The 25,354-nt window shown below is 41.3% G+C and overlaps 1 protein-coding gene across 5 annotated transcripts in view; it reads right to left on the reverse strand.

Moving 5' to 3' along the window:
• The window catches only part of DDX6 (DEAD-box helicase 6), a 53,287-nt gene that overhangs the window by 4,681 nt on the left and 23,252 nt on the right, over window positions 1-25,354 (reverse strand). For all 5 annotated transcript variants that reach the window (XM_062197151.1, XM_062197150.1, XM_062197149.1 and 2 more), the window contains exons 5-13: window positions 23,282-23,411; window positions 21,648-21,794; window positions 19,857-19,951; window positions 16,482-16,604; window positions 15,871-15,999; window positions 13,112-13,228; window positions 11,095-11,158; window positions 2,500-2,601; window positions 1,177-1,359 (exon numbers count right to left, since the gene is read on the reverse strand). In XM_062197151.1, the coding sequence (XP_062053135.1) occupies window positions 1,184-1,359; window positions 2,500-2,601; window positions 11,095-11,158; window positions 13,112-13,228; window positions 15,871-15,999; window positions 16,482-16,604; window positions 19,857-19,951; window positions 21,648-21,794; window positions 23,282-23,411 (1,083 nt within the window). In that variant the 3' untranslated portion in view covers window positions 1,177-1,183. The remainder of the gene's footprint in view (window positions 1-1,176; window positions 1,360-2,499; window positions 2,602-11,094; window positions 11,159-13,111; window positions 13,229-15,870; window positions 16,000-16,481; window positions 16,605-19,856; window positions 19,952-21,647; window positions 21,795-23,281; window positions 23,412-25,354) is intronic.

The raw sequence follows: 25,354 nt of genomic DNA on the forward strand, positions 1-25,354 counted from the left end.
TTTACATGTTTCTAATCATAGCCCAATAAATAAACAGAAATTTTTAAAGAAAAGATGAACGGAGAGTGTGCAAAAACAAAAGTGGACATTTTAAAAAGGCAGTCATCCCTCATAACCTGATTACAAATTTGGTAATAAGGACTACAAGCATTTTTAACTGATTTTAAATATTCATTAGAAATTAAGAGTGCTAAAAGCAGAGGGATGACTTTGAAAAAGGAAAAAAGATGAGTGAAAAATATTTTCATATTCAAAATGGCTGAGAAAGATTCTTTTTTGCTTTCATTATTTTGGGAGTCTAAAATTGTCCTAAGTACTGGTTCACCTATCACATTACTCAGAGGCCTGCATTGCAGGACACCATTTATAGATTCTCTAATGAGAATATAACCTCACCCAAGAGATATTTGCTATTTATTGTAATTTATGCCAACAGTGTTTCACCTTGTACTGCCATTACATATGGTGCGGTATCAAATTCCTCCTGGAAGGGAATTGCGTCAGCTAAAGATGGCCGAGCCTGGGGTTGGTGTCGGATTAAACTGCCCTTCTGAAGTCAACATCCCCTATAAGAGCACCTGATACGATCATGCCGTTTAGATCATGCTCTGCTTCTGAGTTAGCTTCCTGCCACTGGAAAGGCAGGGGCAAGTGGCTCAAGTACTTGGGCCCCTGCCACCTGTATTACAGGGAAAGCAGGAGGGAGTTTCCGGGTTTAGTCTGACCTGGACCTGGCTACTGCAGCCATTTGGGAGGTGAACCAGCAGACAGGAACATTTGTGTCTCCCTCTCCCACTGTCACGCTGCCTTTCAAATAAATCAATCTGAACGGGGAAAAAACCAGATGGCTGTGCATGAGCAAGCGGAGCACAAATCTGCCTGCTGCTGACTCACCAATGGCAGGGACCACTGCTGACAGCACACGCTTAAGTTTTCCTTTGAGTACAGGAGGTCTGAATTGTGTGGACTGGTTAGCCTTGTTTTTGGTGGTCTGTACCTTGTTTCCCTGGCTGTATCTGTGAATGATAGCCTAGCTGCTGGGTAAGAATCAACTCTACTGTCAGAAAACATCTTAATTTGCTGAGCTGGAATTTTAAAGCCCATCTTTGGTATCTCCCTTTGCTGCAGACTCTGATGGCAGCACACTCCCCCTTTGAGGTTCTGTCAGGTACTCACATGCTTATTAAGGTTTCTCATCTTCTACAGGCTCGCTGTGGTATTCTGCCACATATAGGCTCTTGTCAATGTTGCTTGGGATAGGTTTAATTTCTGTTCCCAGCTGCTCCTCAATACTTTTCAGATTGAAACGATCATCATATGTGATCAAATTGATGGCTAAGCCAAGATGACCAAAGCGACCTAACCAAAAAAAAAAAAAAAAAAAAAAAAAAAGTTTAAATTCCTTTTCTCTCAACAAAGTTCTTTTTACTGCATCTGTCCAGTGTTCACATATCACCTCTCAAGGTCTGACCAGTTCTCAACAACAAATGCACAACATGTGTGTGTCTGTGTGTATACACCAATGCACAAGAAAGGCCAACAGGAGCCTAATGCCTCTTTCAAACACTGGGGGAACTAGCAGAAAAAGGCAGGGCTCCCTAATGTCCACTGTTACATTTCTGTTCTGAATAAATTCATTTTTAAAAACTAAGTATAAAAATCAATGTGCATATGTGCCAGTCTATAATGTGGCAAAAAAAACCCATACAAGACTATTTTATGTTCAGTACCATTCTGAATATGATACTTCTTATGTGTCTTATCAAACATGTATTATGCTAAAACTTCAGGTTTCACACTCCAAAGTAGAAGAGTGAGTCCTTTACAATACCTATGCATTCAACCAACCACAGAACAAAAATATTTGGGGAAAAAATACTTTGTGTGTACTGACCATGTACTGACCTTTCCTGGTCATTATTCCTTAAACAATACCGTGGAGGGACTATATTTATAAGTATTCTACACTATTTTAGGTATTATAAGCTAGAGGTGATTCAAAGTATATGGGGGGATATAGATAGGTTCATACAAACACTATGCCATTTTATGTTAAGACTTGAACATGTACAGATTTTGAATCCACAGGGGGTCCTTGGAAACCACCATCAATAGATACTGAAGGATGGTTACACTGTATTTTACCTTTTCAAGTAACAAGGTAGCTGCCCATTTGAGTCAGAAGATACAGAATACAGTACAAATTATTAATGAGAAAATAAATGTTCTCATGTGTTAGTTTTATCTTAAACTAGGTATAGGGTAATTATACTTTTCTTAATATTCTAAACATAGGAGAACTTAATTATTCTTAAACATCAAACAACTGAATTACTATTAATTCACTATTCTCATAAGAAACACACTCTACAAAGGGTGCTCAAAAAATCTGTGGGAAGAGGCCCATTATAACACCATCTTTCCATTAAGGAACAAAATGTTCCTTAGTGAATCTCAAAACATAATTTCCAGCAAGAATACTCCCTCCCTTCTTCTCACCTGATCTTCCAATACGATGAAGATAGGTCTCTGCTAGCTTTGGAAAGTCAAAGTTTATTACCACATTCACAGCTTGTATATCAATACCTCGGGTAAAAAGATCTTAAAAAAAAGAGAGAGAGATCATGTTCATTAAGTCTTTCAACTGAAACACCTCCTGGTATCACAATTCTCTTTAACACTTTGATCTAATGTAACCCAACTTAATTAATTTCATTCAAATGCACCATCTTTCCTGATTGCAGTATCATAAGCAACTTTCTGCTCACAAGTTACCTTTTCTCAGTACTGTGGACAAGTTTTAAAAAACAGTCTATGGTAATTGTAAAAGCAAGAAGGGATTACTGCTATAAACACAAGGGATCAGGAATAACCAGTAATTCTCTTTAGACTATTTTCTGGTATGTAATCGGAGGTTTACAAATCTAGAGTACCGAAAAGGAAGATATAGGAAGCTGTCTGGTCTAGCAGCTAAGATGCCCAAATCCCACATCAGAGTGCCCAGGTTCCATTCCTGGCTCTGGATTCTAGATTCCCATCAGTGCAGATCCTTGGGGACAACAGGTGATGCTCTGGCCCTTACAGACATTTGGAAGGGGTCCACCAGCCAATGGGAGCTCTCTCTCGCTTTCTCAGATAAAAATCTGAAAAGCTAAAAGTTATTTTTTTTTGACAGGCGGAGTTAGACAGTGAGAGAGAGATAGAAAGAAAGGTCTTCCTTCCGTTGGTTCACCCCCAAATGGCTGCTACAGCTGGCGTGCTGCACTGATCTGAAGCCAGGAGCCAGGTGCTTCCTCCTGGTGTCCCATGCGGGTGCAGGGCCCAAGCATTTGGGCCATCCTCCACTGCCCTCCTGGGCCACAGCAGAGAGCTGGACTGGAAGAGGAGCAACCGGGACAGAACTGGTGCCCCAAATGAGACTAGAAACCGGAGTGCCAGTGCTGCAGGCGGAGGATTAGCCTAGTGAGCTGCGGCGCCAGCCAAGCTAAAAGTTATTCAATTAGCAGTTAACCATGCTTTGTTTAGAATTAATTCATCCTATTCTAAATGATTTGCAACAGATAAGCTAATATTCAAAATTCCCAGGGCCAGCATTGTAGCCTAGCAGGTTAAGTTGCAGCCTACAATGCTGGCATCTGATATGGGCGCCTGTTCGTGTACCAGCTGCTCCACTCCACATCCAGCTCCCTGCTAATGTACCTGGGAAAGCAGTGGAGCAAGGTCCAAATAGTTGAGCCTCCTGTACCCACACGGGAGAAATGAAAGAAGCTACTAGCTACTAGCTCCAACCAGGCCCAGCCTAACCCACCCTGGCCAGCACAGCCAATTGGGAGAGAACCAACAATGAAGAATTCTCTCTCCCTCTCTTCTCTGTAACTCTGCCTTTCAAACAAATAAATAAAACTTTTAAAAAACTCCCCTATAATTTTTCCTACTCTCCAATAATATGCTATTTCAAGCTATGAAAAAATTGTAAGCAAAAACAAAATCTTTGGAAGCTATGTACATACATGAAAGTTAAAAAATTTACTCCTGAACAACCAACAGACCAAGGAAGAAATTAAGGAGGAAATTTAGAGAAATGATGAAAACAAACACAATGTACAAAACATTTGGGATACAGCAAGAGCAGTAGACTAAGAGGAACGTTTATAGCACTCAATGCCTACATCAAAAAAGCAGGAAGATTTAAAATAAACAACTTATCACTGTAGCTCAAGAAAGTAACAAAGCTAACCCAAAATTAATAAAAGGAAAGAAATAACACTAAGAACAATAAATGACAGACTTGAAGAAATGGACAATTTCCAGGACACAAACACCTTACCAAGACTGAATCACGGGAGCTAGCATCATGGCTTAGCAGGTTAAACCACCAAGTATGATGCCAGCATTCCTTATCACACTGTCAGTTTAATTCCTGGCTGCTCTGATTCTGATCCATCTCTCCGATAATGAGCCTGGGAAAGTAGATGATGGCCACCCACATGGGCCACCAGGAGAGTTCCTAGCTTTGGCTCTGACTTGGCCTAGCCCTGTCTGTTGCAGCCATCTGCAGGAGTGAACCAGCGACGGATGGATCTCTTTCTAGCCCTTTCAAAATAAATATAACTCAAGGAGTGCGGGGCAAAAAGATTGAATCATGAAGTAACAGAACATCTAAAAGACTACTAATGTCATAGTAGCAAGACTGAATCAGTAATAAGTGTATCATAAATGAAAAGTCTAGGATCAGATGGCTTCACGGCTGAATTCTACACACTCTTGAAGAATTAATAGCAATGTTCCTTTTGAATTATTCCAAAAGAAGGATTTTTTTCCAAACTTATTCTGAGGCCAGCACTATCTTGATACCAAAACCACACAAAGACACAACAGAAAAAGTTGCAGTCTGATATCCTTGATGAAAATATGAAAGAAAAGTCCTCAAAACCATATTGGTGGGGCCGGTACTGTGGCTCAGAGGGTTAAAGCTGCTGCCTATGGTGCTGGCATCCCATAGTGGGGCCAATTTAAGTCCTGGCTGCTCCACTTCTAATCCAGTTTCCTGCTAATGGCCTGGGAAAGCAGCAGAAGATGGGCCAAGTCCCTGGGCCCCCGTACCAACGTGGGAGACCCAGAGGAAGCTCCTGGCTTTGGCCTGGGCAGCCCTGGTCACTGCAGCCATTTGGGAATTAACAAGTGGATAGAAGATCTCTGTCTCTCCTTTTCTGTGTAACTATATCTTTCAAATAAATATTTTTTATTTTTTAAAGATTTACTTATTATTTATTTGAAAGAGATACACAGATAGGAGAGGCAGAGAGAGAGAGAGAGAGAGATGAGAGAGGCAGAGAGAGAGAGATGAGATGAGAGATGAGAGAGGCAGATCTTCCATATGCTGGCACACTCCCCAATTGGCCGCAATGGCTGGAGCTGCACTGATCTGAAGCCAGGAGCTTCTTCTGGGTCTCCTACATGGGTGCAGGGGCCCAAGGACTTCAGCCATCTTCTACCACTTTCCCACTCCACAGCAGAGAGCTGAATCAGAAGTGGAGCAGCTAGGACCCGAACTGGCACCCATATGGGATGCCGGCACTGTAGGAGGCAGCTTTACCTGCTATGCCACTGTACTGGCCCCTCAAACCAAATCCAACAACAAATTAAAATGATCTGGGATTCACCCCAGAGATACATGAATGGTTCAACATATGCAAATCAATCAACATGATATACCACACATACACAGAATGAAGGACAAAAATCGTATGATCCTTTCAATAGTCACAGAAAAGGCATTTGCTAAAATCTGATATCACTTCATGATTAAAAATGCAGAACAAATTAAAATTAAGTGTAAGAAACACACCTCAACATAATAAAGGCCATACATGACAAGCCAACAGCCAGCATCATACTGAATGGTGAAACCTTTCTCTTCAGATCTGAACAAGACAAGGATGTCCACTTTTCTCACTTTTATTCAAGTAATAAAAACTGGAAGTACTAGCCAGAGCAATTAGAATAAAGAAGTAAAGGGGTTCAAATTGGAAAGGAAAAATCAAATTGTCACCATTTGCACATGACATAATGTTTTGTATATAACATTATTAGAATAAATAAGTTTAGCAAAGTTGCAGGATGCAAAGTCAGCATACAAAAATCAGTAGCCTGTTACATACCAATAGCAAGTTGCCTGAAAAAGAAATCAAAGTAATCTTATTTCTAATACCTACCAAAAAGTTAAAATACCTAGGAATAGATTTAACCAGAGAGATGAGAGATTTCTACAATGAAAACTACAGATCACTGATGAACACAACTAAAGAGGATACAAAGAAATGGAAAGACACAGACTGGGAATAATCATCACCAATCCCATACTAATCAAAGCAATTTACAGATACAGATTCAGTGCAATCCCTATCAAAATTCCAATGGCATTTTCCACAGATCTAAAAGAACTACAAAAGATTCTGAACAACCATAGCAATTTTGAACAAAATGAACAAGATAAAAAGCATTACATTACTTAACCTTAAAATACATTAAGAGGAGCAGGAGTCACCTGGCACCCCTGTATCTCATATCCAAGTGCCTGGGATGGACTCACACCCCCACTTCCCATCCAACTTCCTGCTAATGGGCCTGGGAAGCAGCAGGTGACAGCCCAAGTACTTGGATTCTTACCACCCACACAAGAGATCCACAAGGAGTTCCTGGCTCCTGGATTCAGTCTGGCACAGCCCTAGCTAGGGCAGGGGCAGGTGTTTGGGGAGTGAAACAGCAGGTAGAAGATCTGTCTGACTCTAATATTCTGCCTTTCAAATAAATACATTTTAAAATAAAACAAACACAAGTAAAAAAGCTATACATTTAAAAAGCATGGTATTGGTATAAATATAGATACATAGACCAATGGAACAGAGATCCTAAAAGCAAAACTATGCCTCTACACAGCCAACTAATCTTTGACCAAGGTGCTAAGAACATGCACTGAAAAAAGGCAGCCTTTCTAATAAATGGTGTTCAGAAAACTGGAAATTCACTTGCTTAAGAATGAAGCTAGGGGGCCGGCGCTGTGACACAGCGGCTAAAAGCCCTGGCCTTTATAAAGTGCTGGCATCCTGTATGGGCGCCAGTTCTAGTCCCAACTGCTCGTCTTCTGATCCAGCTCTCTGCTATGGCCTGGGAAGGCAGTGGAGGATGGCCCAAGTCCTTGGGTCCCTGTACCCACGTAGGAGATTTGGGGAAGCTCTTGGCTCCTGACTTCGGATTGGCTCAGCTCTGGCCGTTGCGGCCATATGGGGAGTGAACCAAGGGATGGAAGACCTCTCTCTGTCTTGACCTTTCTCTGTAACTCTTTCAAATAAATAAAATAAAAATCTTAAAAAAAAAAAAAAAAAAAGAAGAAGCAGCTAGACCTTCCTACCATGTACAAAAATCAGCTTAAAAATGGATTAAAGACATAAAAGTGGGGCCAGCATTGTGCACTGCCACCTGTGACACCTGCATCCAAGTGGAGTCCTGGCTACTCCACTTCTGATTCAGTTCCCTGCACCTGGGAAAGCAGCAGGGGTCCCTGCCACCCACATGGGAGAGCTGGGCAGAGCTCTAGGCTCCTGGCTTTAGATTGGCCTTGTCTCAGCCAATTGGGGAGTCAATCAGCAAATGGAAATCTAACTCTGAATTTCAAATACATAAAATCTTAAAAAAAAAAAAAAGACTAGGGGCCAGCGCTGTGGTGTAGGTGAGGCCGCTGCTGCCGCCTGCTGTTCCAGCATCCCATATTGGTGCAGGTTCTAGTCCTGGCTGCTTCACTTCCAATCCAGCTCCCTGCTAGTGTGCCTGGGAAAGCAGTGGAGGATGGTCCAAGTGCTTGGGCCCCTGCACCCACATGGAAGACCTAGAAGAAGATCCTGGTTCTTGATCAGCCCAGATCTGGCTGTTGCCGCCATTCGCAGAGTGAACCAGTGGGTTGATATCTTTTTCTCTGTCTCTCCTTTTGCGTGGCTCTTTCAAATAAATAAATAAATTTTAAAAAAATCTAAATCTAAGATACAAAAATTTGAAGTTACTAGAAGAAAACAGGGAAGAGACTTTAGGAAATAAGAACAAATTCAACTTTTGTCAAATTAAAAGAGCTTCTGCACAGAAATGGAAAACAATCAAACATGTGAAGAGATGATCTACAGGGGAAAATATTTCAAGTCCCAGCTGCTCCACTTCCAAACCAGCTCCTGATAGCGGCCCAAGTGCAACAGGCCCCTGCACCCAGAAGCAGCTCCTTGGCTTCAGATCAGCCCAGCTCTGTGTCTGTTGCAGCCATCTGGGGAGTGAACCAGGGGCTGGAAGACCTCTGTCTCTCCCTCTGTCTGCTGCCCGGCTTCTCAAATAAATAAATACATATATAAATCTTAAAAAAAAAAGCCCAGCACTGTGACTCAAGAGTCCCATCACTCCACTTCTGATCCAGCTCCCTGGTAATGCTCTTAGGAAAGCAGAAGAAGGCTCAAGTCCCTGGGCCCTGATACCCATGTACCCATGTGGGAGACCTAAAGGAAGCTCCTGGCTCCTGGCTCTGGCCTGGAACAGCACTGCTTGTTGTGGCCATTTGGGGAGTAAACTAGCAGATGGAAGATCTCTCTGTCTCTCCTTTCTCTACCTTTCAGATAAATAAATCTTTTACAAAAATAAAAAGACCTGCTATTAGCAAAGAGTCAGAAAATAAATGCTAGCAAGGATGTGGAGAAACGGAACCCTTGTAATATTTGTGAGAATGTAAATTACTATAGCCATTGTTGAAAACAGTTTGAAGGTTCCTCAAAAAACTAAAAATAGAACTACCATATGATCTAGCAATCCCCATTACTGGGTATATATCTAAAAGAAATTGAAATCAGTCTGTCAAAAAGACAGCTAAATCTCTGTTTACTGCAGCACCATTCACAATTGCCAAGAAACAGACGCAACCTAAGTATCCAACCAGTGATAAGTGGATAAACAACATGTGGGGTAAGCCTGTGTGCAGCAGTTATGATATCACTGGATGTCAGCCACCTGCGCCAGAGTGCCTATATTTGAGCTCTGAATTCAATTCCAATTCTAGCTTCCTGCTAATGAGCACCTTGGAAGGCAAAAGATGATGATGGCTCTAGTACATGGGCTGCTGTCAATCTTGTGGGGGACCCAGACTCCTGGCTTTGGTTTGACCCAAAGGCATTTGGGAAGTGAACGGGAATATAGCAGAAAGCTCTAAGAAATAAATTGTTTTTCTTGACAGGCAGAGTGAATAGTGAGAGAGAGAGACAGAGAGAAAGGTCTTCCTTTGTGCCGTTGGTTCACCCTCCAATGGCCTCTACGGCCGGCGCATCTCGCTGATCCGAAGCCAGAAGCCAGGTGCTTCTCCTGGTCTCCCATGCAGGTGCAGGGCCCAAGGACTTGGGCCATCCTCCACTGCCTTCCCAGGCCATAGCAGAGAGCTGGCCTGGAAGAGGGGCAACCGGGATAGAATCCGGCGCCCCAACCAGGACTAGAACTTGGTGTGCCGGCGCCACAAGGCAGAGGATTAGCCTGTTAAGCCACGGCGCCGGCCAAGAAATAAATTTTTTTATAAATGTTTAATGTTTTAAATGTGTTTAATGCTTGAAGAAATATATATATACACACACGTTAAAGATTTATTTATTTATTTTCAAAGTCAGAGACAGAAAGGAGACAGATATATTTGCTCTGACTGGTAAATGTATGTTTAACAATGTATATGCACTGAAACTCATGGTACCCCATAAATACATATAAATATTTAAAAATCCACTTGATTTGTATTACCATTGGGTGGGGGAGGGTGATGGAATTAAACTAAATCATATAAATGTACAACCCTAATCAGGAATAACTTCTTTTTCTTAAAAAATAAAAAATGTTAGTTCTCTAACAGGGAATGTCTTATGAAAAACAGACCTTCTGTTTGCCTATAAATTCTGAATTTGCCTAACAAATAAAACATTTCACTGATGAACTATTTCTTCTTCTAGATTACAGGCTTCTTGCTACAAGGAAATATACATATAATAAAAATATATACAAGATATATGTATATATAGTTATTTTATCACAATTTGAAACATTAGGGTCTTCAAAAATTCCATGGAAAATGCATATTATGAAAAAACTGCAAATCTCAAAATTTCTTTGCACTAAAAGTTACCATTTAATTCCATCTTCCATAAACTTTTTAAAAGTACCCCCACAGATACATGCACACACAGACACAGGTATACCCATGTGTGCACACATAGCACATACCATAAACACACATTTTAAAAACTGGTGGTAAGGTCAGCGCTGTGGCATAGTGGGTAAAGCTGCCACCTGCAGTGCCGGCATCCCACATGGGCACTGGTTCTAGTCCCGGCTGCTCCACTTGTGATCAAGCTCCCTGCTAATGTGCTTGGAAAGCAGCGTAAGATGGCCCAAGTGCTTAGGCCCCTGCACCTATGTGGGAGAAGCAGCTCTAGCCTCCTAGCTTTGGATAGGCCCAGCTCTGGCCATTGCAGCCATCTGGGGAGTGAACCAGCAGATGGGAAGACCTCTCCTCTCTCTGCCTCTGCCTCTCTGTAATTCTACCTTTCAAATAAGTAAATAAATAAATCTTTTTTAAAAACAAAATTCTTAGAAAAATAAAAATCAAAAAACTGGTGGTGGGGCCAGTGTTGTGATGTAGTGGTTAAAGCTGCCAACTGCAATGCCAGCATCCCACAGGAGTCCCAGTTCATATCTCAGCTACAACTTCTAACCCAGCTTTCTGCTAATCATCTGGAAAAAGCAGAAGATGGCTCAAGGGTTTGGGCTGTTGCCACCCATGTGGGAGATCCGGATAAAGCTCCTGGTTCCTCTACTGCTTTCCCAGGCCATAGCAGAGAGCTGGATCAGAAATGATCAGCTGGGATTTGAACTGGTGCCTGTTTGGGATGCCGGCACTGCAGGTGGTAGCTTTTCCTGCTACACCACAGAGCCAGCCCCATAAATAAATCTTAAAAAAATAAAAAAGACAGATAAACCACAACAGAAGTAGGGAGAAAAATATGGGTGAAAACAACACAAAATACATACCAGTGCAAACAAGATTGCGGCATAAGCCATTTCGGAAATCATGAAATACACGATTTCTATGTTCCTAGGAGAAAAGCAACAGGTTCTGTTTGATTAAAATTCATACACAGCCCCAAACTGTAATAATTTCTCCTTTATATATTTTCTTTATATATTTTATATTTATATAATGTTATATATATATATCTCCTTTAATATAAATATAATCTCCTTTATATATTTTCCTTATACCCAAAATGTTTATACAAATGATCCCATGACGTTAAGCTTTCAAAAGCAAATGTGAACTGATTCTTATGTTGAGTTTATAGAAATTTCACAACAGTATAGTTTAGCATAAAAACGTCTTGCTATAGTTGTGAATTACTTGTCAAATTAAGCAAAGGAAAAAAATATCAGTTTAAGCGTGATATACAATAATTCCCCCTTATCTTTAGTTTCATTTTCTGTAGTTTCAAGTTACCTATGGTCCAAAATTAGTAAAGGGAAAATTTCAGAAATAAACAATTCATACTCTAAGTTACATGGTATTATGAATAGTGTGATGAAATCTGCTCTCCCTTCCCCCGGGGATGTGAATCCCTTTGTCCAATGCAGCCATCCTACATACACTGTCTATGCCATTTAATAGAAGTTGCAGTTCTCAAATTGACCAATGCAGCATCATTGCTTGTATTCAAGTCATCATTTTGCACTAGTGTAACACAACATCAGATGCCTATGTGATTCCCCTCATTTCATTACAAGGATGAATACAAAATATTGTGCGACATGTATCACATTCATGTAACTTCTATTATAGTATGTTGCTACAATTTTCCTATTTTATTAGTTATTATTGTTAATCTCTTGCTGTGCCTAATCCATAACTTTATCATAGGGATGTGTGTACAGCAAAAACCATACCACATATATAGTTTAGTACCATCCAGTTACAGGCATCCACTGTAGGGTGGGGCAGGGGTCTTAGAAAGCACCCTTGGGGCCAGCACTGTGGTATAGCAGGTTAAGCCACCACCTACAACACTAGCATCCTGTATGGGCACCAATTTGCATCTCAGCTGCTCAACTTCCAATCTAGCTCCCTGTTAAAGCAATGGAAGATAGCCTAAGCCCCTGGGCACCTGCACCCATGTAGGAAACCTGGATGAAGCTTCTGGTTCCTGGTCTCAGCCTGGCCCAGTCCCAGCTGTTTTGACCATTTGGAAAATGAACCAGCAGATGGATGATCTGTGTGTGTGTGTGTATCTCCCTCTAACTCTGGCTTTCAAAAAAAAAAAAAAAAAAAAGTATGCCCCACAGAGGTGCAGTGCAGTGGTTGAGACACTCACATCCCATATCATAGTATCTGGGTTAGAGTCCTGCCTCCACTTCCACTTCCAGTTTCCTGATAATGCACACCTGAAAGGCAGCAGGCGATGGCTCAAGTACTTGGATGTCCGCCATCCACATGGGAGACTCAGACTGAGTTCCTGGCACCTGGCTCAGACTGGCCCAGCTTAGCCCGTTAATGGCATTTGGGGAGTAAAACAGTGGATGGGAGATGTCTTTCAAATAAATAAAAACAAATGGATTTTTTTTTTAATTAAGTATCCCCACAGATAAGGTGTAATACTAAATTAACAATCTGGAGCAGTGCTGTCCAACAGAACTTTCTGCAATAAAGGGAACGGTCTAGCCTGCCTTTCCAATAAAGCAGCCACAAAATATATTCATGTTCCTTCATTTTAACTAATTTAAGTGGCCAGACAGTGGTTATTATACTCAACTGTACAAATCCAGATGTATGACAGCTTACAAAGTACTACTCATGCATTATTTCAAACAACCTTATAAAGTATGAATATGTACTATTACAAAACTGAACATCAGAGAGTTACTTTAGAAGGGCTCTTTGGCTAATAAGGGATACTTTGTTCTTAATCTCAGAGCATTTAGAGAAGCATTAAAACAAAATCATGAAATGCTTACAAAGTTCTTTTTGTTCAATCTGTACAAATTCTAGTTTTATACTCACCTGCCTCATTTTAGCATGAATATAGAAGCAAGAATAACCCAGTTGAGAAATCTTCTTGGCTAGCAATTCAACTCTCTGAGAGGAATTACAGAAAATGATTGACTGGTTTATCTGAAGCTATAGGGATGAAAAGGAAAAACAAAAATCTTAAGTTGGTTTGCCAAGTTTTGAAAATACTGATTAGTAAAAAAGAAATGTTAATAACATGGTCTAAAATTCAGAATCTCAAAATACAAGACAGAAGTTGTAAAAACTGTAAATATGGAGCAGGCATTTAGTACAGCACTTAAGATACCACTTGGGACATCTATACCCTATATCAGAGTGCCTAGGTCAGTGTCCTAGCTCAGTTCCTACCTAGCGTCCTCCTAATGTGTACTCTAAGAAGACAACAAGAGGTTCAAGTATTTGGGTCCCTCCTACCCACATGGGAGACCTGGACTCCCCAGATTTGGTGTGGTTCAGTCCCAGCTATTATGGGCATTTGGCATGTGAACCAGCAGATGGAAGATCTGTCTCTCTGCCTTTCAAATAACATCAGAGAAAAGGGTATAAAAAAACTTTTAAGTTCTTATCCAACTTAATAGCTGCAGAAAATTTTTTTTATTATAGAACAGTGTATTTCACAAGGATCACATAAGTGCCAATGTGCAAGATATAGCCAATTTTTATTCAAACTACTCATTTTCTATAAAATCACTGCAAACACTGATTTAGAAAAAATACAATCGGTGCTATTAGGGAAATACAGTACTAGGCTTCTGTTGAGTCTCTGATCATAACTTTTTCATTAATACAGCAGTATGTATCTTTGTTTTATACATTTTTTTTTTTTTTTGACAGGCAGAGTGAATAGTGAGAGAGAGAGAGAGACAGAGAGAAAGGTCTTCCTTTGCCGTTGGTTCACCCTCCAATGGCCGCTGCGGCCGGCGCATCGTGCTGATCTGAAGCCAGGAGCCAGGTTCTTTTCCTGGTCTCCCATGTGGGTGCAGGGCCCAAGCACTTGGGCCATCCTCCACTGCCTTCCCAGGTCATAGCAGAGAGCTGGCCTGGAAGAGGGGCAACCGGGATAGAATCCGGCACCCCAACCGGGACTAGAACCCGGTGTGCCGGCGCCACAAGGCGGAGGATTAGCCTGTTAAGCTACGGCGCCGGCCTGTTTTATACATATTTCTGTTTAAGGATGTCTCATATTCACATGAAAACCATTATAACTCATGTTTGCAAAAAACTTACCTAACACATTTTCTCTGCAAGGCACATCCCAACATCAATATTTTGAAACAGGAATACCAAGCAACACCTTAGCACTATGTGTTAAGGGTCATTTTAAACAGTGAAATAATCAACTTTTTAAAAGCATAAAAAATGGGGCACTAAACAGACTGTGAAAAGGACATCTGTTCATAGTGTGACAGCTAAAATCAGAAGGCAGTGTTGCTTGGAGCAAGTGTTGTGGTAAGGTAGGTTAAACTACCATTTGCAATGCCTGTATCCATATTAGAGTACCACTTTGTGTCCTGATTACTCTGTACTTCTAATCCAGCTCCTTGCTAAGGTGCCTGGGAGGCAGAGGATGATGGCTTGAGAGGCTGGGTTGACGTTATCCTCGTGGGAAATCCAGATGGAATTGTTGGCTCCTGACTCCAGCAGGCCTACCCCTGGCTGTTTTAGCCATTTGAGGAGTGGACAGAGGATGGAAGATATCTATCTCTGTCACTCTGCCTTCCAAATTAAAAAAAACAAAAACAAAAGGCAGGGGCTGGTGGCGTAGCAGGTAAAGCCAATGCCTACAGTGCTGGCATACCGTATGGTGCTGGTTTGAGTCCTGGCTGCTCCACTTCTGATCCAGCTCTCTGCTATGGCCTCAGAAAGCAGTGGAAGATCGGCCAAGTCCTTGGACCCCCGCACCCACTTGGGAGACCTGGAAGAAGCTCCTGGCTTCGGACAGGCACAGCTCCAGCCGTTGCGGCCAACTGGGGAGTGAACCAGTGGGATGGAAGACCCCTCTCTGTCTGTCTGTCTCTGCCTCTCCTTCTCTGTATAACTCTTTCAAATAAATAAATAAATAAATAAAAATAAAAGCAGTACTGCCATTTTATACCTTAACTGAGAATGTGTGTTATCAACTGACTCAATTTTTTTGCCACATTGTAAATATCCACAAACGACTGTGAAAGGGCATCAAGTATTGAATTGGGAGTTATAAAAAATCTGCAAAGGGGCCAGTGCTGTGGCGTAGCAGGTAAAGCCATCGCCTTCAATGCCGGCATCCTATATGGGTGCTGGTTCCAGTCCCGGCTGCTCCACTTCTGATCCAGCTGCTATGGCCTGGGAAAGATGGTTCAAGTCCTTAGGCCCCTGCCCCCATGTATGAGACCCAGAGGAAGCTCCTGGCTCCTGGCTTCAGATCAGCACAGCTCCAGCCACTGTGGCCATTTGGGAAGTGAACCAGTGGATGGAAGACCTCTCTCTCTCTGGCTCTCCTTCTCTCTCTGTGTAACTCTTTCAAGTAAATAAATAAATCTTAAAGAAAAAAAAAAAATCTGCAAGTAGGCAGATTCACAAACACAATTTTTGAGTAATGAGGATCAACTGTATTAATATCAAGCTATTTTAAAATAAAAGTACTATATCAACCAAACAGTATCAATTTGAGATCAACAAATGAAACTGTAAGGAAACACAAGACTTTTTTACAGTGAAGATGGTAGAAAAATTGCTACAACTGTCATTCAGAAAGGGAAGTTACTACTTACCCTGGAGAAAAGTGTGTTGAGGCAGTGTACTTTTTGGCGCTCAGTTACATATGCGTAGTACTGGGTTACTCCCTTCAGAGTTAGTTCCTCCATCAGGTTAATCTCATAGGGTTTCTGTAAATGGGAATTCTGAAAAATAAAGAAAAAAAAAAAAACATGCTTAAATGAAAGCAGATTTTCTATTAAACTCAAAACATATACTAACATTTCTGTCAAACATTTGCTTTAAGGGATCTCTCTTCAAAACAAGAATACATGACATCTCATGGAAGAAACCTATTACCACAAGATGTGGTATCTCAGATTCAGAAATGTAGCAAAGTTATTATGTTCTATTTTGAATACAGGATAATGCAATCAATCTACTTATTAGAATCAATGACTATGTCAGCCTGAGAAAAGTAAGGTAAAACATTTAGAACTTAACCAAGCAACTACTTATTAATAGCTTTTTAAAAAAATGTTAACTTATATACAACAAAATCTTAACAGAGCAGCTGAAGGGCAAAAGTTGAAATAATCAGCATACACAGATACACCAATAAAAGATGTAATTATGGATAAATCAAAGTCACATGCAGAAGGATGACACTGCAGAAGTTTATACTCACCATGAATTTTTGTACACTAAGAGGGAACGTAGCGGAATATAGTAAAATCTGCCTGTTTTTAGGTAGCGTGAGAATAATATCCTCCATTATCTGCACAAAATCCTGTGACAGCAACTTATCTGCCTGTTGACCAAAGAAAAAACATTTTTTGAAAAAAATTTAAAATGTCAAATAAGCATCAAATAAAAGCATCCATGTAATATTCCTAGTTGTAAATAGGAAGTTCACTCCAAGACACAAAGTTCAATGGTAACAAACTTCCAGTGATTCAGATGAGAAGAAGTCTATATAACCTCCATCTTTTACGAAAAACTCCAGACCAATTAAATGGTTTTCCATGGCAGAATTTTAATGTGATTCTCTTTAAAGAGGTAGTTATGTACAGTGGTTAACAGTACAAGTTCTGAAGTCAAACTATCTAGGGTTGAAATCTTATCTCCTTTATTTAATTAGCTATGTTGAGATGCTACTTAACTACTCCATACTTCAGTTTCCACAACTGTAAAGCTGTTCACATACTATAGTTAACTACATTATAGAATACCTACCTTACGGGGTTACAAAAATTAAATGAACAGAGTAGTTAGTGCTGACACACAGTGACTAATATTCTGCCTCATTACCCAAAGACTGACCAAATTAGACCATAATCAATTAACTGCTTTTCTAAAACACAAACACAATATGAAATAATTATATATTAAAAGGTTAACAACTCTGACATGTTACATGTATAAAACATTGCTAGAGGGGCCAACATTGTGGTACACTGGGTTAAGCCACCGCATGACACCAGCATTCAATATAAGCACCAGTTTTAGTCCCAGCTTCTCCACTTCCAATCCAGCTCCCTATTAATGCACCCGGGAAAGAAGATGATGACGACCTGAGTTTTTGGGCCCCTGTCACACACACAAGAGACCCAAATGGATTTCCAGGCTCATGGCTTCAGCATGACCCAACGGCCATTTGGAGAGTAAACCAGCAGATGGAGGAGCTCTGTAATTAATTCTCTGCCTTCCAAATAAATAAATCTTAAAAAGAAAAACAAAAAACAGGGACTGGCAATGGGGCATAGTGAGTACAGCCACCGCCTGCAACACTGGCATCCCATATGGGCACAGGTTCAAGTCCCAGCTGCTCCACTTATGGTCCAGCTCCCTACTAATGCATGTGGCAAAGCAGAAGATGGCAAGCATTTGGGTCTCTGCCACCCCCGTGGGAGACCCAGAGGAAAGTCCTGGCTCCTGGCTTTGGACAAGCCCAGATCCAGCCATTGCGGACATTTGGGGAGTGAATCAGTAACTCTGCCTTTCAAATAAATAAATAAATATAAATATAAATATAAATATAAATATAAATATATATATTTTTTGACAGGCAGAGTGGACAGTGAGAGAGAGAGACAGAAAGAAAGGTCTTCCTTTGCCGCTGGTTCACCCTCCAATGGCCGCCGCGGCTGGCGCGCTGTGGCCGGCGCACCACACCGATCCGATGGCAGGAGCCAGTTGCTTCTCCTGGTCTCCCATGGGGTGCAGGGCCCAAGCACCTGGGCCATCCTCCACTGTACTCCCTGGCCACAGTAGAGAGCTGGCCTGGAAGAGGGGCAACCGGGACAGAATCCGGCGCCCCGACCCGGACTAGAACCTGGTGTGCCGGTGCCGCTAGGCAGAGGATTAGCCTATTGAGCCGCGGCGCCGGCCGATAAATAAATATTTTTTAAAAAATCTTGGGATACACATTCAATGTGTTCTTAAAAAAGCACTTCTAGGCTGGTGCCGTGGCTTAACAGGCTAATCCTCCGCCTTGCGGCGCTGGCACACCGGGTTCTAGTCCCGGTTGGCGCGCCGGATTCTATCCCGGTTGCCCCTCTTCCAGGCCAGCTCTCTGCTATGGCCCGGGAAGGCAGTGGAGGATGGCCCAAGTCCTTGGGCCCTGCACCCATATGGGAGACCAGGAGAAACACCTGGCTCCTGGCTTCGGATCAGCACGATGCGGCAGCCGCAGCGGCCATTGGAGGGTGAACCAATGGCAAAAAGGAAGACCTTTCTCTCTCTCTCACTATCCACTCTGCCTGTTAAAAAAAAAAAAAAAAAAAGCACTTCTAGGGGCCAGCATCATGGTGCACCGAGATAAGGTGTTGCCTGTGACACCAGCATCCCATCCAGCTCCCTGCTAATGTGCCTAGGAAAGCAGTAGAAAATGGCCCAAGTACTTTAGCCCCATGTACCCATGTGGGAGACCAAATGGAGTTCCAGGCTCCTGGTTTCAGCCTGGCTCAGTCCTGGTCATTGAAGCCATTTGAGGAGTGAACCAGTGAATGGAAAATCTCTTTCTCTGCAACTCTGCCTTTCATATAAGTAAGTCTTTGTATTATAACCTGGGACATACTTCATGTAACAGAAAACAAAAAAACAACAACAACAAAAAACCCAAACTATACATAGTAGACACAGGCTGGCACCGTGGCTCACTTGGTTAATCCTCCACCTGCAGTGCTGGCATCCCATATGGACACCGGGTTCTAGTCCCAGCTGCTCCTCTTCCAGTCCAGCTCTCTGCTGTGGCCCGGGAGGGCAGTGGAGGATGGCCCAGGTGCTTGGGCCCTGCACCCGCATGGGACACCAGGAAGAACCACCTGGCTCCTGGCTTCGGATCAGCGCAGCACCAGCCATAGCAGCATTTGGGGGGTGAACCAGCAGAAGGAAGACCTTTCTCTCTGTCTATAACTACCTGTCAAATAAAAGGGGGGGGGGGGCAGTGCTGTGGCACAGCGGGTTAACACGCTGGCCTAAAGCATCGGCATCCCATATGGGCGCCGGTTCTAGTCTCAGCTGCTCCATTTCCAATCTAGCTCTCTGCTACTGCCTGGGAAAGTAGAAGATGGCCCAAGTCCTTGGGCCCCCACCCACGTGGGAGACCCAGAAGTAGCACCTGGCTCCTGATTGGCGCAGCTCCGGCTGTTGTGGCCAACTGAGGATTGAACCATCAGATGGAAGACCTCTCTCTCTTTCAAATAAATAAATATTTTTTTAAAAAGTAGTAGACAGAAAATTAGAGGCCAGAGATATTATATTCTATTTAAAAAGCATTACTAAATAGAAAGGGACTACTAGAATGAGCCTGGCTTTGAGGTTACCAGTCACTCCTGTTGCAAAATACTTAAACCATCTGGCATCCTTTACAATGATTCAGGCTGAACAACTATGAATGTCTATTATCTATTGCTTTTGAAAAGTCATACATGCAAATAAATTTAAACCAATCAATTAGTTGCAAACTTACTAGGTTATAAACACAAAAAACTTTGCTTCATTCACTGGCAGTTATAAGCAAAGCATAAGAATACTATTTTTCCAAGTGAAAAGACATTACCTCATCCAGTACTATCATCTGGACATGATCAACCTTTGCTACTCCTTTCTTGATAAGATCCAGGATTCTCCCAGGGGTAGCAATCACCACATGCACTACATAAAATTTAGAAAACATATACTCATTAATTTTACACTTGACCTTAGCCAAAAGGCGGGAAAACAATACACTCCTTAATTTTACCTTGGGCAATAGGAATAAATGTTTATACATTTTTAGCAGAAACACTACTGCAAAAACAAGAATACAAAAGGCACATGTGTTTTAAGATATGGATGTCCCTTTCACTTCAGGATGACTAGAGAACACCTGTTTGCTTTACCCCCTACATTGGATGGGTAGCCTACAGCTTTCCAAATCACATATTCCAACTACAGTGCATACTTCCTTGTTTTAGGACAATCCCCAAATGAGTAACAAAAGGCTACCAGGCTCCTGACAAACTACCAATGCCTTTAATCTAGAAAGAGTGTTCAAAAGATTGTTATACAACCTTTTAAAGAACTGTACAGTACAAAGTATGTATCAAGGTCAGTCTCTGTGGCACCAGTTACCATATTGTAATGTTGGTTTAAGGCTCATTCCTTCACTTCCAATCCAGCTCTCTGCTAATGTGTCTGGGAAACAGTGGATGGCTCAGTACTTAAATCCCTGAACCCACATGGGAGATCCAGATGTTCCTGGGTCCTGGCTCCAACCTGGCCCAACTCCAGCTGTTTTGGCCATTTGGGGAGTGAATCAGTAGATGGAAGATCTCTCTGTCACTCTGCCTTTCAAATAAATCTTTTTTTTTTTTTTTTTTTTTAAACAGGCAGAGTGGACAGTGAGAGAGAGAGCAACAGAGAGAAAGGTCTTCCTTTTGCTGTTGGTTCACCCTCCAATGGCCGCCGCATGGCACTGATCCGAAGGCAGGAGCTAGGTGCTTCTCCTGGTCTCCCATGGGGTGCAGGGCCCAAGCACTTGGGCCATCGTCCACTGCACTCCTGGGCCACAGCAGAGAGCTGGCCTGGAAGAGGGGCAACCGTGACAGAATCCAGCGCCCCGACCGGGACTAGAACCCGAGGTGCCGGCGCCGCAAGGTAGAGGATTAGCCTATTGAGCCGCGGCGCCAGCCTCAAATAAATCTTCAACAAAAGTATACATCAATTATATAAGCAATCTCATTCTTGATATTTTGTTTCATTTTTTTTTTCTCCTCATAATATATCATGGAAATCTCTTCATGAAAATGAACAGATCAGTTTCTCTTAATGGCTACATGGAATTTCATTCAGATTATACTATGTATTTAGCCAATCTCCTATGACATTTAAGTTGAACTAATTTTTCAGTACTACCAACCAAACTACAAACACTATATATACAGTCTTGCATTTATCCAATTACTTATTTAGTAGAGTTTTGGGGAAATACTCATTTGTAGTTTTGAAATAGTCTACCAAGTTGTACACGACAGAGAATCTATGAATTTAAATTTCCATGTTGTAATACAAGCTATTTTTACATAAAGTCACATTATTGGTTACTAACTTTTTTTTTAGTTTCATCAAGCACAAAGGTACAATGAATATAAATTGCTGTTTTGACTTACATTTTAAAGTTACTAGTGTAAGGTTGCATTTCCTTTCGATTATTATCAATCTATCTTACTTGATCATTTTAAAATTCACATTTCTACTGCAGTGTTTCTGTCCTTAATTCTTAAAAAATGATTTACTGAAAGGGCAAATGGGAGCATCTATGACTATAATTACCAGAGAGCTACACTACCTTGTATCATTCATTTCCTACCTGTGTCGTCAAGCCTCATTATGTCATCCCGTAAATTGGTTCCTCCTGTGGTTGCCATCACTTTGGCCCCTCCCATATGTTTGCTGACCTGGATGCAAATTTGACTGACCTGTAGAGCAAGTTCTCTAGTGGGAACAATCACCATTGCTGGAAAATATCAAGAAAGAGAAAATAAACAGAACATGTCACATTTTAATATCAGAAATAATAACCCTTGTAATCTAAATACTAAGATGTATTAAAAAGTCTAACTTTAGGGGCTGGTATGATGGCTTAGAGGGTAAAACTGCTGCCTTGGACACCAGCATCCCATATGGGCACTGGTTCATGTCCCAGCTGCTCCACTTCCAATCCAGCTCTCTGCAAATGGCCTGGGAAAAGAATTGGTAGATGGTCCAAGTGTTTGGGCTCCTGCCACCCAAATGTGAGACCCAGATGAACCTTATGGTTCTTGACTTTGGCCTGGCACTCACAGCCATCTAGGAGAGTGAATGAGTGGACTGAAGATCCTCTCCCCCACCCGCAACTTAAAAAAAAAAAAAAAAAAAAAAAAAAAAAAAAAAAAAAAAAACTTAGTTAAAAAGGTAACTTTAATAGGCCTAACAGATATATCAACTTTTAATATAAGGAACTTAAAAGGTCTGTGAAAAATGGAATTAAAAGATAAATTTATTTTGGTGCAAAAAAAAGTAAAGCTCATGAAATTTTTTTCAAAATAAATATTTTCCATGAACTTTCTGAAGATTCCACATATTTTAAGAGTCCAAGTTACATCTGACAGTCAGACATTCAATAGTTTCAACAACCAAGTAAGATTCTGTTTACATCATGTGGAATTAGGAAGAAATAACAATTACAAATAAATAAAAATAAAACTTTAGGAGACCAGCATTGTGGCACAGTGACACTTGTGCTACTTATGACACTGGCATCCTATATTGGAGCGCCGGTTCAAGTTCCCATAGTTCCACTTCTGATTAGACTCCCTGCTTGCTAATGAGCCTGGGAAAGCAGAAAATGGCCCAAGTGCTTGGGTCCCTGTCACCTACATCGGAGACCCAGATGCAGTTCCTACCTCCTGGCTTAACCCTGGCCCAGCCCTAGCTATTGATGCTATTTGGGGAGTGGACCAAGGGAAGGAAGATTTTCTGTCTCTTCCTATGTCACTCTGCCTTTCAAATAAAAAACATCTTAAAAGCTTCAGAGGTGAAATCCTAATTGTATTAGCTTTCTCTGGATACAACTACAGAAATTTGTTTCTTCCCCACTCCCTAAAATTCTTAAAATCCTCAAACCACAAGCCTTTAAAACTGAAGTTCATGTTTCTACAGGGAACTCTGCAGATACACAACTGCCACAAAATAACAATTCAGTTTCATGGTTTACAAGAAGCTTGCCAATTAATTCTCATAATCTCCTATCTATAGGGCAATAATACTTATTTTGCCTATTTCACTGCAATGCTATCAAAACCGTGAATTATGTTAAAATACTTTGAAAATTAGAAATCTCTTTTAAAAGTTGAGAATCATTTCTACAAAATAATTACTCCAAAAGTTGTCAAAAGAAAGAATACTAATTCCAGATTATATAAATTGTTTTTATAGTTTAAAACACAAATTTTTCCAACTAACCTTGTATATTGTCCTTCTTCAGGTCTAGCCGTTCAAGTAAGGGAATGAGGTAGGCACCGCTCTTGCCTGTTCCATTTTTTGCTCTAGCTAAGATATCCCTACCAGATAAAGCAATGGGAATGCTCTCCTCCTAAAAAGAGGCAAGACAATACAAAAGTACTTGTGAATAATAATATCACATAAGCCAATTCTTCCCTCAAATACACTAAAGGATTATTTTTCTTGGTACTGTTTTGAAGTGCCCAATATTTGCATTTTACTTGAATAGCAGCGACCCAAGTAAACTAGCAGGACTATTCAACACCACCATCATTATCAACTAATATTCCCACAGAATACACTTTAAATTGTATCTTAATAAAAACTGTGTATGTGTGTACAAAGAAAATGGAGAAATACAGGCTGGCCTATAAGCAGGGCATAAACAAACAGCAAAAAAGATATCTCAATATTTAACTGGGAATAATACCAGAAACAATTCTAAGCAAAGACCATAGAGCAATGAAATCTTGCAACTATTTTTTACCACAATGAAAAATATGTATAAAACTACATGGCTTACCCTTGCACAAAATAGGTAAAGTCTAACCTTTGGTCTTACTTGGCTTTTATTTATACATGACACAAATTTCCAATGTCTCACAGCATAATTCTATATCCTGAAATGTGTTCAACTGAGGGCTCAAATTCCATTTCAGTTATCTCATTCCATGGTCACATCAATAAGAGTGACTTATTCTCCTATTTAGCTTACTTTGTCATTGTGCATTTTGCAAAAGGTTAACAATATTTCCTATTAAATACTTAGAACAAATTTCTGAAACAGCAAAGGATTCCCAACCATATTGAAAATTAAATACACACACCCAAAGAGAAGTTAAAAGGGTATAAAACAATGAAGTAGAACAACAGACAATGGTCAGTTTATAAATCTCCACGAATAATAGTACAATCTGGTACAAAAGACACTCCAGTTACTCAACAATGGGCTCTATTAGGGCAGTGCAAGACAAAATGAGACATTTTTCAAAAAGCTCATGGAAAATGTGTATTATGAAAAACTATGCATGGATTTCAAAATTTTTTATACCGAAGTAAGTGCACACAGTACTCTCATTTATGTTGGGAGGAAATTTCCTTTGAAAAGAATTAAGGTCCCAGGAGCCAGCATTGTGGCATAGCAGATAAAGAGAATGCCTTCAACATCGGCACCCCATATGGGCACCATTCATGTCCCAGCTGCTCTACTTTCCATCTAGCCACCTGCTAATGGCCTGGGTAAAGCAGTGGAAGATGGCCCAAGCGTTTGTGCCTCTCAAAATTGTTTCTAAAAGGTCTCTATGATTCTCTACCTAAAGGCAAACACCAAATTAAAAAAAAAAAAAATGTACTTTACAGACTTGCCAGTTAGACAAAAATCTGTTTTGGTACTGGTGTTGTGGTAGAGCAGGTTAGGCAGACACTTTGCAATGCCAGCATCCCACACTGGAATGCTGATTCAAGTTCTAGATGCTGAGCTTCTGATCCAGTTTCCTGCTAATGATCCTGGGAAATCAGTGGAAGATGGACCACGTGACTGGGGCCTTGCACCCGTTTGAGAGACTCAGAGTTTCTGGCTCCTAGTTTTGGCTTGGCCCAGACCTGGCTGCTGTGGAGAGGCAGAGACCAAAGTCTGCTGATAAACTCCCGCAATGGTTGCAACCGCCAAGGCCAGGCTGACCTGAAGCCAGAGCCTGGAGATTCTTCCAGGTCTCTTACGCAGGTGCAGAGGCTCAAGGACTTGGGCCATCTTCCACTGCTTTCCCAGGCCATAGCAGAGAGCTGGATCAGAAGTAGAGCAACCAGGACTCAAACCAGTGCCCACATGGCATGCCAGCACTGCAGGTGGCATCTTTACCTGCTATGCCACAGGGCTGACCCCATTTTTAAAATCTTTGAAGTATTTTTAAAATGTTATTTTTCTTCAAAATCCTCCATGTAAGGTCCAGCGTTATGGCATAATGGGTAAAGCCACTACCAGCAACACTGGCATCCCATATGGGCACCAGTTTGAGGCCCAGCTGCTCTACTTCC

Source organism: Lepus europaeus, chromosome 7 (genome assembly GCF_033115175.1).
Source record: "Lepus europaeus isolate LE1 chromosome 7, mLepTim1.pri, whole genome shotgun sequence".
NCBI lineage: Eukaryota > Metazoa > Chordata > Mammalia > Lagomorpha > Leporidae > Lepus > Lepus europaeus.